Consider the following 15,915-nt stretch of genomic DNA (forward strand, 5'->3'; position numbering starts at 1 on the left):
TGACGGATCTTTGCACAGAGAAATAAGAAGAAAAGGAAGCGGAGGCTCGTGTTGACTCGCAGCCTGTGAGGACCTGGATGTTTCCCTCCACAGATGGTCAGTGCAAACAGGATTATTGAGAGTGGTGAAGCTCTGCAGAGTGACTGTCAATGGCTGCTCAGATAAGTGGTTAATGATCACCACCGGTCATCCAATAACGCTTCGCCTCGGCCTCCAAAGAACACGAGAGAGCCGAGCGGCGATGGAGAGAAGAGAATCTGATGTGGACGGGAAAGAAGGAAGCTGCTCGATAACCTGCTGCGTTTGGTGCCAGGTGCTGTGGCTGATCACACTCAGACATTTGAATTATTCAGAGTGAGGTAGAGAAGAAACTGGAATGAATGAATGAATGAATGAATAAAACATTCAAACGATCTCCAAACGCACGGAGACTTTTGCAGAGAGCTTGGCTTGGAGGAGCTGTTTGAACCTGTGCTCACCGTCTGCAGGCCGGATGAAAGAGTCGACTGTGCAGCGGAGCGAGCGACGCACTGACTGCAGCTCGTGCTGTTCGGCCTGTTTTCGTTCGGATCAGCTGGAACTGACTCACACGGTGTTTGTGAATTTTTTTGTGAGGCTGCAGCAGAGAATGTTTCCTGACAGGCTTTCGGTGTTTCAAAGAGAGAGAGAGAAGATTTAATGACCTGACCTGATTCTTCAGCTGCTGGAACGACGCTCAGATTCCTGCAGCTCCACTGTAAATGACAGGGCTCACATATCTGACCTGCAGGGCAAAGCCGTCTGCTGACGACGTCACTGTGTGTTTACATGCAGCCTCTCGGTCAGCCTGCAGGAAAACACACATGTAGCATCTGTGCCAGCACACACACGGACGTTTACAGTCCGAAGCTTCGATGGTTTTGTCAGTAACTGCAGCTACTGTTTACTATTTACTGTACAGGTGTGTGTAGCCATTATTAACCTACACACACCTGTACAACAAGCCAACTGTGCTATACATTCTTCAGATGTTAATGTTGTGTTTGTGGCATGTGTTGTAAAGTTGTGACTTAGGGACTTCAGACCTCAGTGAGTGCTAATTTGAAATTTTCATACAAAATAAAAAGTAGATTTTAATTTCTAATTTGCGCTAAAATTACATTAATATAAAAAAAACAACAGTAAAAACAGTGGTGATGAAGGTAATTTGGTTTTTCTGTCTGTTACAGTCGGCTAAAACATCGTCTTTAACCCTGAGAGGAGACACCAGATACTGTCATACACAGTGAAAATCTATAAACATCCAGCATTCACACAACCAGACATACCAGGGACCGTAACATGGACACAGACCCTCACCTCCGTCCTTTGCCTCAGATGAATCCAAACGGAGTGAAACACTCACACATCAGGCGTCTGCAGAACACAGAACATTCAGGTAACAGACACAAAGAGAGAAACTGGAACAGCGTGCGGTTTTCACATCAGAGAACGCTCCAGTGAACTGAGTCGACAGGAAAAAGCCCCTGAAGGTGCAGTGACCTGCGGGTGAAACTCCAGCCTCGTGTCAGATGTCAGAGCAGACAGAAAAACTCTCTGCACATAAACAAGCACGAAAACAAGAAACATCTGCACACAGCAAAACATGGTCGTAACATGAAGCTGCTGCGGGACAAGGACCACAACTAAGGACGCGCTGGACCTCTGTGCTGAGAGCTAATGCTAGGACGCTAACATCTGAGAAGCGCTAAATGCTACACAAAAAGAGAGAAACATGTTCACATGTGTTAACGTGACATGAAAATCTTCTGAAATCTGAATTCACGTGTCAGTGACTGAGCCCAGACGCAGATCAGAGGCCGACTCGTTTCACAGCATGGACACAAAACTGGATCCTGTCATTTCCATTCATCAGGAATCTGATCATGTTTGGTGACATTTACAGATGATCAAATACAGAGTTGGCATGTTCCCACAGAGAAACTTAAAGGAATAATACTTCAGATTCTAGCGGTGGGTGATTTGGTGACACCGGTGGTTAGTGCTGGTAACAGCAAGTACGTTTTAAAACTGAATTCTGGAGGAAATGTTGACTCAGGAAATGTTGACCAAACATCGGCACCAACTTAATCCAGTTCTAATACAGCTGCATACTGCATGTAAATACTTTATATAAAGAATAAATATAAAAAAAAATGTTGAACAGAATCAAGAAACAAGGTTTGATTTAATAAAAAATCATAAGAATTAAACTTAAAGCAAATTTGTGACATTTTGACAGGAAAACTGCTTCTTTCATCTATTATGATTCATATTTGCACATTAACCTCATACATTCTTTACATTCAGACACACAGCTCGGTGCATGAGAAGAAAACAGGAAACGAATGAGATAAAATCTGAGCAACATTTTGTTTTGAACTCCAGCACCTTCCTGACTGGAGTTAAAGTTCATCTGTTAGCTCATCGTACCTGGAGTCTGCATCATGAAGCTCACCTGACTCTGGTTCTCTCTGGGTTTCCTGCTTCACTGAGCTCAACACTGGTGAGCTCAGTTTTCTAATAAACTGATCATGAGTATCGACATGTTGAAGGTGTCTCAGTTGCTCTTTATCGCTGGTGACTTTTTTGTAAACTCACTACTTGATGATTGCATTTTTGCAGGCTGACAGCTTGTTACCATGGTGATCTGCTCTGTGATGCTGAAAAACCTGAGTTAGGCTCAAAGATAACTGGATAACCCTCTGACTTCGTCCCACCTGGAGCTGGGATGGAGGCGAAACAAAGCTCTGAGTGGACACAGGACGTGTGAGCGAACACCTGACCAGCTGAGCAGCGCGGAGCAGTGCTTCCTCCTCCAGCTTCTGTTTCACCGCAGCAGGGCTGTCAGTGGAAATGATTACCGCAGCTGCTTCTCTCTGTGCAGTAACAAGAGTCCTCGGTCCTCGTCCCCGATCCTCCTCACAGCTGCGGCCTCCCCGTGTGCGACGGTGAGAAGATTTCATCCTGAGAGTCCGAGTCGTCCGATCCAAAATCCGCTTCCCCGGCTTCCCCGGCATCAGCTCTGGGACGTGGATCGGCTCCGTTGATGGTCGTCAGCGGGACGTAGGAGTAGTCCTGACGCTCGGGGAAGGGAGCCGCCACCGAGCGGCGGCAGGCCCGTGTGAGGTGAACCAGCAGGCTGGCCGATAACAGAGAGGCCAAGGCGAGGGTGATGATCAGCCACGTTCGCCTGGGGACAGACGGAGGGACACGCTCAGTTCTGGACGATGAGCCTGAGTGTAACCTGGTTACATCAGCGCATGTAAACACACAGATGGTCAACAAACCATCACGAATGCGTCCAACCTGCGTCCAACCTGCGTCCACCGTCCGCTGGCGACACGCATGGCCCCTGCTAACGTTACACACCGGGTCTAATTTTAACCTGCAGCTCCTCCAACACGCCCGAGTGTCGGTGAGTTCCTATACACACTGACCGCTGACATCCATGTTTCATGATGCATTTCATTCATTTGTTGCTGACTTTGCACATATGAAACAGCAAAACTAGTTTTCCTGGTCTGTGAGTGAGTGAGAGGAGGAGGAGGAGGAGGAGAAACGGAGGAAAAGAGAGGGAGGGAGACGGAGAGAGAGTTTTCCTGATGCTAATACAGAGCTCAGGAAATGTTTCTTCACTGTGCACTGATAACTGAGAGTTTTAGAAATTCATTCAGAAAGTAAATCTTCATCTCACTGACGTTAAGCTGTTGACCTGTAGTTTTCAGCTGCAGTGGAAATTCAGCAGTTTTGTGTTTCATGCTGATGATGATCAACAAAGAAAGTCCACGTCCACAGGCTGGACCTGTAAAATGATGTGGGACATTTTCTGTCCATTCAACAGTTAGGAAGTTCTGTTAGCGCTTCTAGAAAGCTCTGATAGATAGATAGAGATACTTTATTAATCCCCGTGGGGAAATTCGTTATGGAACCTGACGTCTGTTTATGGACTGTTCTTCTCTTAGAACTGTTGTGTGTACCAAGTTTCCAGGAAGTTAGATGTAAAATAAATTGTTAATATCAAATCAAGTTGAGAAAAGACATTAAGTATGAATTAGACCGACTGAATGAGCTGAAAACATGTTTTAAACTCAACACTGTGCTTTTAAAACACAAAACTCATTTTTTCTGCTGTGATAGATACACCAGAGCTGTAGCACAAGCAGAATGTGAAGCGTCCGGATGCAGAGGACATCCAGGACAAAAAGTTCCCAACAGTGAGAGTGAATACGTCTTTCAGCCTCTGCTGTCTCAGCACTTCTCCGAGCTAAAATGTTTTCTAACCCAGCTTACGCGGTCGAATAAGGGTTATAACTCGTGATGTTAGAAAAAAATCAGTCCTTTTCTCCGTCTGTGACCAGAGCGCCGCTTCACAAAGCACTTTCCAGAAACCATAGCAACAGCTAACAATCCCTAACTTGCATGTGAAAGCTAAGGAGGCTAATGAATGCGTCCCGTCCTTAGAGTGTTGGCCTTGTTTACATGTAAAGCAGAGACTGAGACAAGAAGCCAAATGCAGGTCTGGAGTGTCTCGCTGTGTGTGTGTGTGTGTGTGTGTGTGTGTGTGTGTGTGTGTGTGTGTTTTTAACAGACTCCATTAATCAGAGCAGAGGACAGAGCTGTGCTAAGAGATATGATTATTCCTTGTTAAATATCTCACATCAAACTGTGAAATGTGGCCCAGCTCTCTGTGATTTCTCATCATCTTGCTGAAAACTCCACTGGCCTCGAAGCATTCGACATAGTTTTAGATTTATTTTTGTGAGGAATCTTTGGTTTTAACGTTGAGCCACACAAAAGACAGACCAGAAAAAAAACCAGACCTTCCTAACAATGTGTGTTTAAGTGGCTGGAAGGGAAGATAAACTGACCAGCTGTGGTCTGAATTTCCTAACATTTGGCTGACAGATGGTTTGATTTCACACCTCAGCTCACAGCACATTCTCTACATCTGAGGGACAGTCTTTGTATCTGTAACTGTCACTCGTATGAAAAAACACTGAAACATGAAATAAACTGTTCCATTCCGTCTCCTCTGACCTGTTCTCCTTATTTTGCTCCGTCGTATATGATCAGGAATGTTTGTCCCGTGCGTTGAAGTTACATCCAGAGCTGGAAGCGCTGCAAAAAAGGTCAAGGTTCACGTGTCTCGACCTTTGACACTTACTCTGTTAGATAACGCTGCCCTCTGTGAGCTTCTTCTTCTTGTCTCCAAGATGCAAATATCTGTGTGGCCAGACAGTGTCCAGCTATGGACAGAAGACGAAGAAAAGACGTGTGTCACAGCTGTTTTCACAAAATCACTGATGAAAAGTTCAGTTCGCGTCTGGTTTTCAGCCCAAAGCCACCAGGTGTTCTCTGAGCTGAGAGCTGTGCAATGACAACACCAGCTCTGTGCAGACGTGTGTGTATGGGTGTGTGTACCTCTGTGTAAGGTGTCGCTGGTCTCTCGCGGCAGCGTGGCGTTACAGCTTCCTGTCTGTGGGTCACACGGGCACTGGTCGTCACAGTGACACTCCTGAGTGCAGGACGGACCGAAGAAGCCCAGAGGACACACTGACGGAGGGAGAGTGAAATTTAAACAGAGATTTCATTTTCACCGCACAAAGACAAAAACAATCTTCACAAATGAGATGATGTGCTGTGAATCCATTTATCATGTGTATCATTTTTCAAATGTTTGCAGCTCGACACCTTCTTCACAGGCGTTGCCGTGGAAACCAGGTGGGCAGGCGCAGCGTCCGTGGACGGGGTCGCAGGAACCGCCGTTGCGGCAGGTGCAGGTCTGGTTGCAGCCGTCGCCATAGAAACCCGGGAGGCACTCTTTGAATAAGTAAGAAAACCAACATCACAATCTAAAGAAATCTGGTCGTTTAATAAACATCACCACCACCAACAAACCCACCACGACACATCTGTGTGTGTGTGTGTGTGTGTGTCTGTGTGTGTCTGTGTGTGAGACCACATGAAGCTCTGATTACCTTGGCTGCAGTTTCTCCCTCTCCACCCAGCATCACAGACGCAGCCGTCTGCAGCAGAGGAGACGGACAGAAAGACATGAAACTCTGCAGATGCACGACGAGTCACCAGCCAATCAGCTCTGACTCTTAATGTCTCTTAGTGTCTCAACACACTGTAAACCGCCGAACGCCAATAAAGCTGAATGTGAACCTAAACCCAGCAGAGCAAACCTGCACAGAGTGAGAGGGACAGATGCATAGCGGACATGTGTAATCTCACTGACGTCTCTTTTCCTGCTCTGTACGTGGTTTCCTGCACACCCACTCGATTAGACGTCTCCTCAGGACAGGACTGTCTCCTCAGGACTGTCTGGGCGTGTGCAGACTGTGCTTAATTGTCCTCCTCACTCTGCTGTTTTGCACTTGTGTACAAATGATACCTGATTATCATCCTCACTGGAACATAGAGTGAGATTTACTCTCAGGTTTATTGAGCACAGTACAGCACAGCAGTCCTGTACTACGTCCTCCCTTCATGGTTTTAGATTCAGCTCCGTGGTCATCTTGGAGGACGCTGGTATTACATCATAGGAAGAGGTCATTCATAATAATCCACACTTACTGGCAGTGCAGACACCATGGGCGCCGCAGGCTGGCGGCTGACACACCAGAGAGTCACAGGAGGGACCCTTCCAGCCCGCCTGGCACCGACAGCGTCCGTCCACACAGTCCCCGTGCCCGCTGCAGTCCGACGGCTGGCAGCGCCGCTGGTGAACACACAGGATGGTGGAGACGCGCCGGCCACAGCGCCACCTGTTGTCTGGTATACTGGGAGAGGAGGATAAAAAGCAGCAGATGAGCAGAGTGAAAAAAACAACAACAGATACAGAGCAAAGCATCAGACGTAAATCACATCTGTTATTGTAATATTTCATGGTACTGCAGGGAATAAGATGGTCTTATAAAACACGTGATGGATTCATTCACCAGTGATCAGAGGGGTAGCTGGCCAGTGAGCCATCAATCACGTAGGTGGAAGACCCGCCTCCATCCAGATTAATGGCATTGATCACGCCGTACTTCTTCAGGAACTCAGCCACCTCCCAAAGACTCATCCTGCACAGGCGAACACAACAAGGCGTTAGATCCAGGCTGAGACGGAAGAGCTGGAGACAAACACTGCGATCGGGGAAAACGCTGACACCCTGGTAACGGTGTGACATCAGGCTGTCAAACCATCCGTCAGTGTGTCACAACAATATCTCAACAAGGCTGCCGCCGTTCACCAGAGACACAGGCTCAGACTCTGAGGCTGACACGCACGTGTTTTATCGAGCGTGCGGTGGCCTGATATTGAGCGGAGCAGACATGTTTAGACATGTGAGTCTGTTGTGCTTCTGAGAGCCTGATCATTAACACCAACACATTAATCTCCAGGGGTCACTGCAGATCTGAGGGTGGAGGGAAACTCGGATCGATAGGATCGATTGGTGGAGAGATCTACGGGGGCTGATGTGACCTGAGCCTGTTAGTAGGGCTGGGCCTGGCCTGATGTATTTTCACATCCTATACAAACAACACTGTTTATATTGGTATAGTTTGATGTAGGGGAACATAAAGCTGTTTGCATCTCTCGTCTCTCACACTCCTCTGCATCTGAGCACAAAAAAAAAACAAAACAGTTTTTCTGGTTGTCAAGATCTTTAGAAGGAGTCTGTTGCTCTGGATAAAAGAATCAGCGAAAGCATTTTTCACCTCTCTCCTCTTCTTACCCTCTCACTCCAGTCTGTCCATCAATCTGGAACAGGATGAGTTTGCCCTCGGCGTCGTGGCCCACCGCCGTCCTGGCCGACACCACATCCACAAAAGTGCGGAACAGTCCTGTGAAAGTGCAAGAAAATTGTTCTGTATTAAAGTTTAGTTCTAAAAAACAAACTATAAGACTTGGTAAATCTGTCTCAGAAGAACTAACATGAAGACCAACAATCCCCACAGTAACAGTGTTACTGTGGTTTGTGTAACATTTATTTTCTGAGGACGTTTTGTCTTTCTTGTTTTCACCTCAGGTCTACGCGCTTCCTGAAGTCTAACACCTTGTCCTAATAACATTCGTGGATCCAGTGACATGAGGATGTTTACACTGGAAAGTCTGTTTTTCAGAAACAAAAACCCACCACAGAAATAATGAAAGCGTTTCTCCTCACTCCATCCTTTTTTCTCCAGCTTGAGACTTTACTTCCTAAAGCCCTAAATTACACAGTGGTTATTTTACAGGTATTTTAATTACAGTATTTTTAGATAAAATTGATTTAGATTAGACAAACTTAGCCTGCATATACTGTTGGTCGCTCCACATAAGCAACATGACACCGACACTGGCTGCCTGTGGGTGGACGTCTCTGCAGAGTTTGATTGCATGACCACACAAACCTGGGGTCAAGTTTCAGCATTATGTAAACACTGACCAGTCAGTTCTGGGAAAACTCATCCTCATCTGTTTTACAGCATGTGTGTCCTTCTGCCTGTGAACTGAGTACAGTGATAAATGCGTATGCAGTTCAGAAACCTGATGTGAACTCTGGCTGGTCCACATAGTTTCGCTCCTGTCACTGTTAATCAAACAGTGCAGTGCTGTGTTTTGGTGCTGCGATGGAGCTGCGTCAGGCCACAGACAAATTTCTGCCTTATGCAAACACTGGAAAGCAGCACTGAGGCGCAGTTACACTTAATTACTGCTGAACTGGAGCAGATCCAGCTGCTACCTCCCAGTGTATTCTAGTAAAAAGGGACTGGCGAGTTAAACCAGGTTTACTGACAGTTTACGTCTGTCACTATGGCAACCTGTGACCTGAAGCCACAACAGGTTGACCTTATCTTAATTCGTGGGTCTACATCAGTCTTCATTCCACAGTATGTACCTGTCTCCTGTGACTTGTCACACTCGGCCTTCAGGCTCTGGTTGATGTAAACCTCGCCGTTCCTCAGCAGCCACACCACACCACTGACCAGCTGGACGAACGAGTTGGACTGGTCCAAAACATCTTCCTGTGACAGGTACCTGGGTGGACGGAGGCGAGACAGAAAATCAGGACATCACAGTCAGAGTGATGGAAAGTGTGGAAGTTTGGACTTTTCCTGTAGGAACACCACGAGGTTTAGATTTCTGATTTTAAGTGAAATGTCTTGAGAAATCTTGGATGGATTGCCGGTAAATTTGGTTGAGACATTCATGTCCCCCACAGGCTGAACCTGTAATAATGTTGGTGACCCTCTGACTTTTCCTCTAGCGCCTTCATCAGCTCAAAGTTTTTTTAATTTGTCCAATACTTCAGTTTATGACCAAACACCTACGGAAACAGAAACTCCCGTCAGAATAATTACCTGATGACAACATGCTATCACCAGGATGGCCAACATGGCAAAGATTATGTATGTTATCGTTGTCACTGAGGAAGTTGATGGCAACATTTAGCTCAAAGCACCGCTGTGCCCAGGTTCAGCCTCACAGAACTGCCTGTACGCCTCTTAATGGATCAGAAACATGCAGACGCAGAGCAGATGTTCCTGTTAAGTAAGTTCTTATAATCATTTTGTAAATGAGAACATTGGAGTCTGACAACAAATTGACAACTATGAAACCTTATTAGATGCTGCTATTTTTAAAACTATTACACAGAAATGGAAGAAAAAGGAAAAACAAACGTGAAATAAAATAATTCTGTTTCCCTGCAATGAGACAATTTATCACACCATGTGTGTCATCTTCTGGGTGTGTCTTGTCTTCATGTGTGACATCCTCTGGGTGTGTCTGTCCCTCCTGTCTGCAGGTGTCTTGAGTGGCTCAACACACCTGGGCCCTGTTGCAGAGTCTATTTAAGCCAGTGCAATCGATTGCTCGTTGTCTCCCGTTCTCTGTCCACAGGCACACCACCACCACGTGTTTGCTTTGGTTTGGGCTGATTATGTTGTTTTGAGTTAACCTTTTGCTTTTGTTTCACGTCATTCAACACCTGCATACTCACACTCTTCACTCTTCCATTTCAGGTTATGTTGTGGTAGGTTTTGTTTGTTGCCTTAGGAAGTGGACCTGGGGTGGTATGGTTTTAGTTTGGTTGGTTCAGCCATATGCTGGTTTTGGTTGTGCTTTGTATTTTGGGCAGTTTGTGTGGATGTTTTGATCTGTTGTCTCTGTGTTCATTGTGGGAGCTACACCATGTGCTTTCTGGCAGCCATATTTTGTGATTTGTGTGATTATTGCCGGCGATGCAGCGCGTAAATACCCACCACAAGTATCACACGAAGCCTAGGGTTGAGATTTAGCCAGTTTGGGGTGGGCAGTGAGAGGCTGGTATTCGCCTCAGTGCAGTTTGACGGTGATCACTGTATTTTCTGAATGAGTGTTGGTGGTAATGGCTTCCTTGGCTGAGTTCTTTGAGTCACCGACATTAGCATTTGTTAAGGGCTGTAAGAAGGAGCAGCTAGTGGAAATAGCTCCTCATTATAATATTGTTGTTGCTGAAACTCAAAGAAGCAGTTTTGTCGTCTTTGTTTGAAACTACAAAGACATTTAACGATACAGTCATGTTTACCCCACTGTACATTAACAAAGCAGCTTGACAAGCTGTGATGATGTTTTATACTTAAAGCACAGCCTCCCTGCTGATTGGGTCAAACACTGCAGAGATAGTGATGAGATAATTTAACCAGTATTTACAGCCGTTCACTGTTCTGTAAAAAACGTATGAGCTTTGAAGTGTTTTACCTTCACACGCTCATCAAACACATAAAGCTGCTTTGTTGTATTAAATTTGACATGTAAATTAAGCTCAAACAGGACGAACAGTGTTTGCACTGTAGGTGACTCATCAACGAGTCAGCACAGCTCCATTAATTCTCTGTGAGCTGTGGCAAATAACAGGGAGGGGGGGGGTGAAAGATAACGAGGAAGGAACAGGATGAGTGTGTGTGTGTGTGTGTGCGTGTGTGTGTGTGTGTGTGTGCGTGTGTGTGTGTGTGTGTGTGCGTGTGTGGCCATGAGGAGACAGTGTCCTTAGAAAAACAAGCTGTGCGTCCAAACTGCATGTGACAGATCAACATAATGATCCAGTGATCACCTGCTGGGGACCAGTCTGAAATCTGTAATGGCACATTATAATGTCCCAGAGCCAAAGGGGGAATGTTCCAGATGTTTGTTTTGCCCGAGCAATGGCCCAAAACGCAAAGTTATTCTGATATGTTTGTTATTATTTATAACAAAGAAAAGCATCAAATCCTCATAATTCAAATTCGAAATATAAATAAATAAATAAAACATGTTCAAAACATACAAAAGACACGGTAAAGAAAAATTAATTACCACTGAAATGTGCAGTTTCGTACTAAACAACCAACAAACAGCTTCATTTTCTTAAAACAATTATTCCTTACATACACTGCAACGTTGACCCTTGTTCTGAGAATCCTGACACGTGAAGGCGTCGCTTTTGCCAGGAGATGCAAACACAGCCCAACTCTTGCATCACACTGGGCCCAAAACTTTGTTTTTTTGTGGATGAAGCAATATTTTCTATTTTAAATGAGATGTATGTTTGTTTCTGGACTGAGCGACAGGTTCACGACACAGAACGACCCGGCAGGACAGCGAGCGGTCGCCTCAGGTTCGTGGTTTTCTGTGTGTGAGGTACATCTATTTTTATTTCGTTTTTTTTATCTGAGCTTGATTCTCTGCGGGTGTTTGACCCACAGCGCCCACACAGAGGGTTGCATCATGCAGGAATTCCTGGGATTTCTGGCCTCAGGTATCAAACAAACAAGTTAAATAGATTTTCACAGTTTACAGACCAACTGTGTGAGATTGTGTGTATGTTTGTGTGACAAAATTACAAGATATTGCTCTATCCTAATCCACGAATGACTTCAGAATTATTTATTGAAACTTACTATTTCTAAGACAATCTGACAGTTGTTGTGACGTTACCGTGGTCGGACTGGTGCTACAGTGACTCATCATATGTAGGACTGCTGTTTAGTTGCTCATCAAACTGAACCAGAGGTTATATGTTGCAGGCCCACACAAACAGGAAGCCACTCAGTTCTTGCACATGTGGTTTGCTCCAGGAGACCAGGGGGTATTTCAGACACATGCTGTCAGGTGCACAGAGGCAGATGAAGGGGACTGAAAGTGGCTTGAGTTTATGCAAAATCTGGTTTCTGAATGTGTAAAGACACATTCCAACACGGATGATAACTCTCAGGAAGAACGGAGCCACGTGCCTTATCAAAATAAAAGTTGTTGGTATACTGACTATTGTGATCTGGCAACTTCTGTTTTCTTCTGCAGCGCCACAGCTTTACTGTTTTGGTTCACTCCCACACTGAACCTGATCTGTGTGCCATCTCCAACAAAGCAACCAACCAAATGATTCAGATCATAGATGGTTAAAGGGCCATTACACCAAATGAGGGAACAACATGTTTTCTCACTTATCTCTGGTGGTGTCTCGTCATGCAGATAGTTTTGGTTTTATTCCAAGAGATAAGTGAGAACACATGCTTATAACTGAGGTGGACTGACCGTGCTACACTGGGGCCATGTCTGGGCTGGGGTCCAGCTACCTGTGCCTCGTTTCCCAGCTGGATCTCTTACCCGAACATGAGGGTGCCGTCCCTCTTGATTCCAAACTGGGCATTCTGCACCCCGCCGCTGTCCTGCACCATCCTGCTGTCGCTCACCACGTTGCCGATACATTTGCCTGAGTGCGTATCGAAGAAGCCGCCGTTCTGGGCAAACAGACACCCAGCAGCTTTGGCCGTCTCCTCCACCGAGGCCCTCTGATTCATCCCACAGCCACCTGGCCCTCCTGGCTCCAACACCGACACCGTCCTCAGCGGGTCGTGGACCACCGTCATGTGGCCTGGAAACAAAGACGTGATTGGCTGAGATAACACTGATGATTCAGATTTTAGAAATGGATCACAAGTCATGGAGTAAATAAATAAACAGAGGGATCAATGAATCAGAGGTTCATCAGACAAACATCATCGGCTGACTCAACACAGTGTCTCACATCAGTCTGAACAGTCTTCAGGTGGTTTGTGCTCCTGTAACATCTCCATTACTGACCGTAAACATATCTGGAGCTTCCTGGCACATCCGTCACGAACACTGAGGACTCGGCCAAAGGCAGCCCGCTGTGGTTACTGGAGGGCCAGCTCTCATGGGTGGTGTTGCCATGAACGATGGGTTGACAGTCTCTAACATAGCGGTGAGAGTGGGACGGACCGTGGCCGTGGGCGTACGGCAGCAGAATGTCATCGTCCATAGAGACTCTGCAAGAAGAGAGAGAGAATCAGTATTTTATACCAGTAAAGGTAAAAAGGCTTGCAAGTATTTTTTTCAAGTACATGAAATTTGCTCCGGTTTTAAGCAGGTTTGCATCTGTTTTAAAATTCAGAATATACACTTATAAATTCCCAAACTAAGGTTGGATGGTATGATGATACACAGTGAGATACCTATCTGTTTCCTGAGAGGTTTTACCATTAAATGTTTGGGTGTCTTAGGTCATTGTCGGAAATGTCCAAAATCTATGGTCATAATGGATTTTTCTAACATTGTGATCAAGTGTTCTGATTTGTCCCGTATGACATTTTCTGAAATTGCCAAAAATAGATATTTCTATCTGAATCCATCAGTTATCACATTACAAACACTGCAATGGAGGATTTAATCTTGCTAATCTTGTTTTGGAAAACTAAAAACCAAAAATAATGAGCCCTGCTCATGATGCCCACAACAGCCCACCAATGTGTTAGTGTGAGTGTTCAAATATCCTGTCGTAAATCAAGCTTCTTATCTGCTGACTGAAGAAGAAAAACATTCCCACAACCCTAAAGGATATAAAAAATAACTTCACTTGTGTCCTCTAGGGATGCTGCAGAAATAAAAATATGTTTTTGGTGGTTGGATTCATAAATAAACCCTGCGAGTTTGTCTTCCCATGTTGACTCATTTAATGGGCTAAGTTTCATCACACAGCCTCCACTGGTCAAATCAGAGTTTCATCACATGAAGGAATGTGCTGAACTGTGGTTTTTGCTTCAGCCTCACGTGTAAAAACAGTCCATGCTCTATCTAGTTTTTCTAGGTTTTAATATCTCTCATCATTATTTTAATGTTTACTCTTATCCCAGACTTTCTCTTTTTGTTATGCTGCTCCCAGACACCTGCTGCTCCTGGACGCAGGCTCACCTGCCTGTGGCGAATGATACTATAAAATGTCAAAAATAATAATTTGGGAATGTTTACCCTGAACAAATTTAAAAACAATGACAATAAATGTGCTGCATTTAATGAGAAGCTACTCTGCAACCTAATTACTGTTAAAGTTATTCAAAGGTCAGACTACATGGACCTGAGATGACACAGTGATTTTCCCAGCTTAACATGTTTTACCCTGTAGTTTTGCAGAGAGCAGATAATGTGCAATCAACAAAAATTACATCCAAAATAGTTTATTTTTGACCTGTTATTTCCCTCTGTGACACTGATGGCCAGTACTGTGCAAAACGTTTAGGCAGTTCAGATGTTTAGTACCATCAGGGAGGTAAAGTGTCAGAAACACACCTGTTACAACTTCTCAGAGATGCAATCGCTTGTTTTATTGGATCAGCAGTCCAAAACTCAGATACTCAGTTTATTACCATACATTAATAAGAAATCCCTCAGTCTCACATTTAAACAGATGGAAGCAGAAAGTGTTCAGAAAAGGGAATTAATTATTGGGTGGCACGGTGGAGCAGTGGTTAGCACATGTCGCCTCACAGCAAGAGGGTTCAAGGTTCGAACCCCGGTCGAGGCTCTTCCCTGTGCCTGCGTGGGTTCTCTCCCACAGTCCCAAAAATATGCACGGGTTAATTGGCTACTCTAAATTGCCCATAGGTCTGTGTCTGTGTCTGTGTCGTGGTTGTCTGTCTTTTGTGTGTCAGCCCTGCGATTGACTGGCGACCAGTCCAGGGTGTACCCCGCCTCTCGCCCATAGTCAGCTGGGATAGGCTCCAGCTCCCCCGCGACCCTGACGGAATTAAACGGTAGAAGATGAATGAATGAATGATTTTATGGTGAGTATCTGCGCTTGTGATACAACGGGTCCATCTTGTGGCCAAAGCGTCCAACTGCAGTGACATTTTCACAGGAGCCGTTAGTTCCCTTTGAAGATCGAAACCAAAAAGTGAGGGCAAGTCTCATCTTGAGACGCAAGTTTGGCCTGGTCGAATGTTATCTGAGTGTTATCTGAATGTTTTTAATTTAAAACCACAGCAGCGCAGCAGAAATCTAATGTACCGGAACCTGTTAATGTGATAGATGTGCTAAAACTAGTCGCAGTTACATTACATTTATGTCCTTCAAATTTTAAGTTCCTTGTTTTTGTGTTTAGTCCAGTGATAGGATTAAAGGCCTCATTTGGGTTTGAGATCTTTGAACCCAAATAGAAGTTGTATCTTATCAACAGCTGTCTGATGCTGTTGCCTGCAAGTTAGATTAGCATGATTTTACTTAATGCGTTTGTGAGAAGCTCTGTGCCATTACATGTTAGCAAAATGTTGACTAAAATGTGCTTCGTTCAACTCTAACTAACTCGACTGTCTCTTAAAAAGGTAAAGACCGAGCGTGGTCACACTTCCCTCGGTCTTCAGGCTCCGCTACCAGTAGCTAGCAGGCTAACATTAGCGGTTAGCTCAACAGGAACCAGCTGTCTTACCGGGTGTTTTGGGTCACGGACAGCCGGACGCAGAGCCACAGCAACAGCCACACACACGGACATTTCCCCGACACTGCTGCCATAAGAGGAGGAAAACTAGTCTTCCGAACTCCCCTCTCCCCCTGTTGGTTGACACATCATCCAGTTAGCACATGACATTTAAGTAAACACACCAA

General features: G+C 45.2%; 1 protein-coding gene across 1 annotated transcript; it reads right to left on the bottom strand.

Annotated features, from left to right (window-relative positions):
* Positions 1-2,187: 2,187 nt before the first annotated feature.
* Positions 2,188-15,897, bottom strand: nagpa (N-acetylglucosamine-1-phosphodiester alpha-N-acetylglucosaminidase). Its single transcript, XM_041044919.1, has 12 exons — positions 15,740-15,897; positions 13,102-13,307; positions 12,625-12,892; positions 8,897-9,036; positions 7,751-7,859; positions 6,966-7,094; positions 6,601-6,806; positions 6,000-6,047; positions 5,713-5,841; positions 5,443-5,574; positions 5,186-5,267; positions 2,188-3,211 (listed from the first exon to the last, which is right to left on the bottom strand). The coding sequence occupies exons 1-12, from the start codon at positions 15,820-15,822 to the stop codon at positions 2,941-2,943; spliced, it is 1,803 nt and encodes a 600-aa protein (XP_040900853.1). The 5' UTR covers positions 15,823-15,897; the 3' UTR covers positions 2,188-2,940.
* Positions 15,898-15,915: the final 18 nt, after the last annotated feature.

The sequence above is a fragment of the Toxotes jaculatrix genome, chromosome 8 (assembly GCF_017976425.1).
Source record: "Toxotes jaculatrix isolate fToxJac2 chromosome 8, fToxJac2.pri, whole genome shotgun sequence".
NCBI lineage: Eukaryota > Metazoa > Chordata > Actinopteri > Toxotidae > Toxotes > Toxotes jaculatrix.